Raw genomic sequence first — 2,500 nt, 5'->3', positions numbered from 1 at the left:
AAAAATTATTGTAACAAAACTAGTAAATCACCACGATGTCTAATCGATGTTTTATCGATTTTGTCAATCGATATACAATGGAATTGTCATTTTTATTTTTACTAGCAAATCCTGAATCATCATTAGCATAAAAAGAAAAGAAAAGAAATTCAATCTTTCGACCCCATAGTGAATTATTTCATATATCTTTTTGGTTACTTTATAGCACTATACCCATCTGTACTCAAAAGTACCGGGGAAGACAAATGTCTGACTGTGAAAATATTAAATGGATGCCAAAAATACAAAATCGAACAATAGATTAATGTTCCCATGTATCAACCAGATAGTTTGTATATTATCATCATATATTCAAATATAAAGATGAAATTTCAGTTTATCTTTTTAGCTTTGGATTTTGTGCATTTACAGGGTAGATACAATCCGTTCGTTTTGACATATAACACTCTATTAGCTGTTGGGGTTTTTTTTCACATGTTTTTATACTCATCCATTCCCACCATTTATTTTAGACTTAGCCGCAGACACTTTTAAAACGTTGATGATTTTATCAATACTAAACTATTGACAACACAGTAACAATGATTATTCGTGTCTTGTTTGAAATTTCAAATATTAACTATTCACATCATAAACAATCCCAATTCTCGCATTTTTTATCATGATACCTTTATGATTGAATTAATTCATCTCGAAAATAAAGTTGACATACTGCGTCTCTCTAATCCGGAACTCCACAAACAGGATGTCCCCATTATCCGGACAAGTTACATAGGGACAGATTTATTTTCTTTATTTGTGCACTTTAGGGACTGGTTCCATTATCCGGATGTCCCCATTATCCGGACAAGTTACTGAGGGACAGGTTTATTTTCTTTATTTGTGCACTTTAGGGACTGGTTCCATTATCCGGATGTCTCATTATCCGGACAGGTTGCTGAGGAGTAGATTTTTTTTCTTATTTGTACACTTTAGGGACTGGTTCCACTTCTGGGTGTCCCTGTAATCGGGACAAAATGCTGGGAATGGGGATATCCGGATGGGAGAGACGTGATTTATATAGGGACACGACAACCAAACAATTCGTTTTGATTTACTGAAGTTTGTGTTATTATTACTATTTAGAATACATCTAGATCTATGTTCTTTTAAAGATATCAAGGCAATACAATAGAATTAATAGAATTACGTTTAGAAATAATTCATTCTAATCTTTCACACTAGGACCTATACATTTCCAGATTTAAAAATGTATCCATACAGTACTTCTTCCTAGTTTTTGTGGGGAAGGGGGGGGGCTCTAGTTTTTTCGGAAAGTTATAATAACGGGATAAGATTTTTTTAAAGATGTTGCACAAAGACCAATATTGACTTCAAAATAATGTTGCCAAATTTTCAAGTGAGGTATTGAGTTGGGTATAAAACTAAATATTAGATTAAATTACTGTGGATTCATTTCACTTTAACAGCAAGTCTTCTGAAGTATAACCATCAAATATGGAACTGTCCAACGAGGATTTCCCCGTATTTAAAGACCGTATTATCTAAAGTTGCGTTGATGACGCACATTACTTAGCCAGGGCCCAGTCACGTTTCAAGTTTAAAATTAACAACAAAAACCATTTAAAAGATGATAATTCTTTACGTAGAGTCTAGAGAGGCAGGTTGAGGTGTTAAACACGCCTTGTGGGATGATTAACTATGGTGTAAACTTACTATTTACTCAAACTTGAAATAGGGTTTTATTTAATTTAATAATTGACGTAATTTAAAATACTTTCTGTTGATTTTAGGGTTGATTTTATTTAGTTATAACAATGAGATCACAAAATTATTTGAGTTTTTACATATTCCTGATAAAATATGCATAAGAGGAGTAAAAATGAAACCGACGTGCACATATTTTCAGATCTGATAACCGAACGCAATTATAGGCTTAATTTAACATTGTTGTAATGGACAGTATTTTACGTTGGTTTGAGACTATGTCCATTACAACAATGAGAACATAAAAACATTTGGGTTATCAGACCTGCAAATAAGTGTACGTTGATTGAAACCACTGATAAAGTATTCAGTTTTAGAAATCAAATGATGATTTATTTTTTTAATGTTTAAGAGATCAATTCAGTAGAAAAGTTATGGAGGTCGGCTTATGATATTTATATGCAATAGTCTTAACAAACGTGTTCAATCTTTATTTTAACAGTGACAGTGCCGGCAAGAACCTGAACACCATCAAATCACTTCGAGTACTGAGAGTGTTACGTCCATTGAAAACTATCAACAGGGTGCCCAAGTTGAAGGTAACGTTTTAATTTAAGGGGTTTTGCGATAAAATATTATGTCATTAATCTTCTTCTTCTTCAAGTTCCCTCAGATGGTAAGTCTACTTTCCACCAGATATGTCGCTGTCCTCTGGAGATCCTCCAGGCTCCCGTGGAGTAGAGCTTACTCCCCAGGATGGTTGGGACAGTCTGTTGCCAGTATTTTCTCCTAA

General features: G+C 33.6%; 1 protein-coding gene across 13 annotated transcripts in view; it reads left to right on the top strand.

The window, feature by feature from the left end:
- The window catches only part of LOC144979807 (voltage-dependent calcium channel type A subunit alpha-1-like), a 591,855-nt gene that overhangs the window by 498,826 nt on the left and 90,529 nt on the right, over positions 1 to 2,500 (top strand). For all 13 annotated transcript variants that reach the window (XM_078926927.1, XM_078926926.1, XM_078926929.1 and 10 more), the window contains one exon: positions 2,210 to 2,306. In XM_078926927.1, the coding sequence (XP_078783053.1) occupies positions 2,210 to 2,306 (97 nt within the window). The remainder of the gene's footprint in view (positions 1 to 2,209; positions 2,307 to 2,500) is intronic.

This window comes from Berghia stephanieae, chromosome 9, assembly GCF_034508935.2.
Source record: "Berghia stephanieae isolate SIO BIC M18660-M18661 chromosome 9, UCSD_Bste_1.3, whole genome shotgun sequence".
Taxonomy (NCBI): domain Eukaryota; kingdom Metazoa; phylum Mollusca; class Gastropoda; order Nudibranchia; family Aeolidiidae; genus Berghia; species Berghia stephanieae.
Note: the sequence above shows the minus strand (reverse complement) of the source record. Positions and strands in the feature narration are given on the sequence as shown.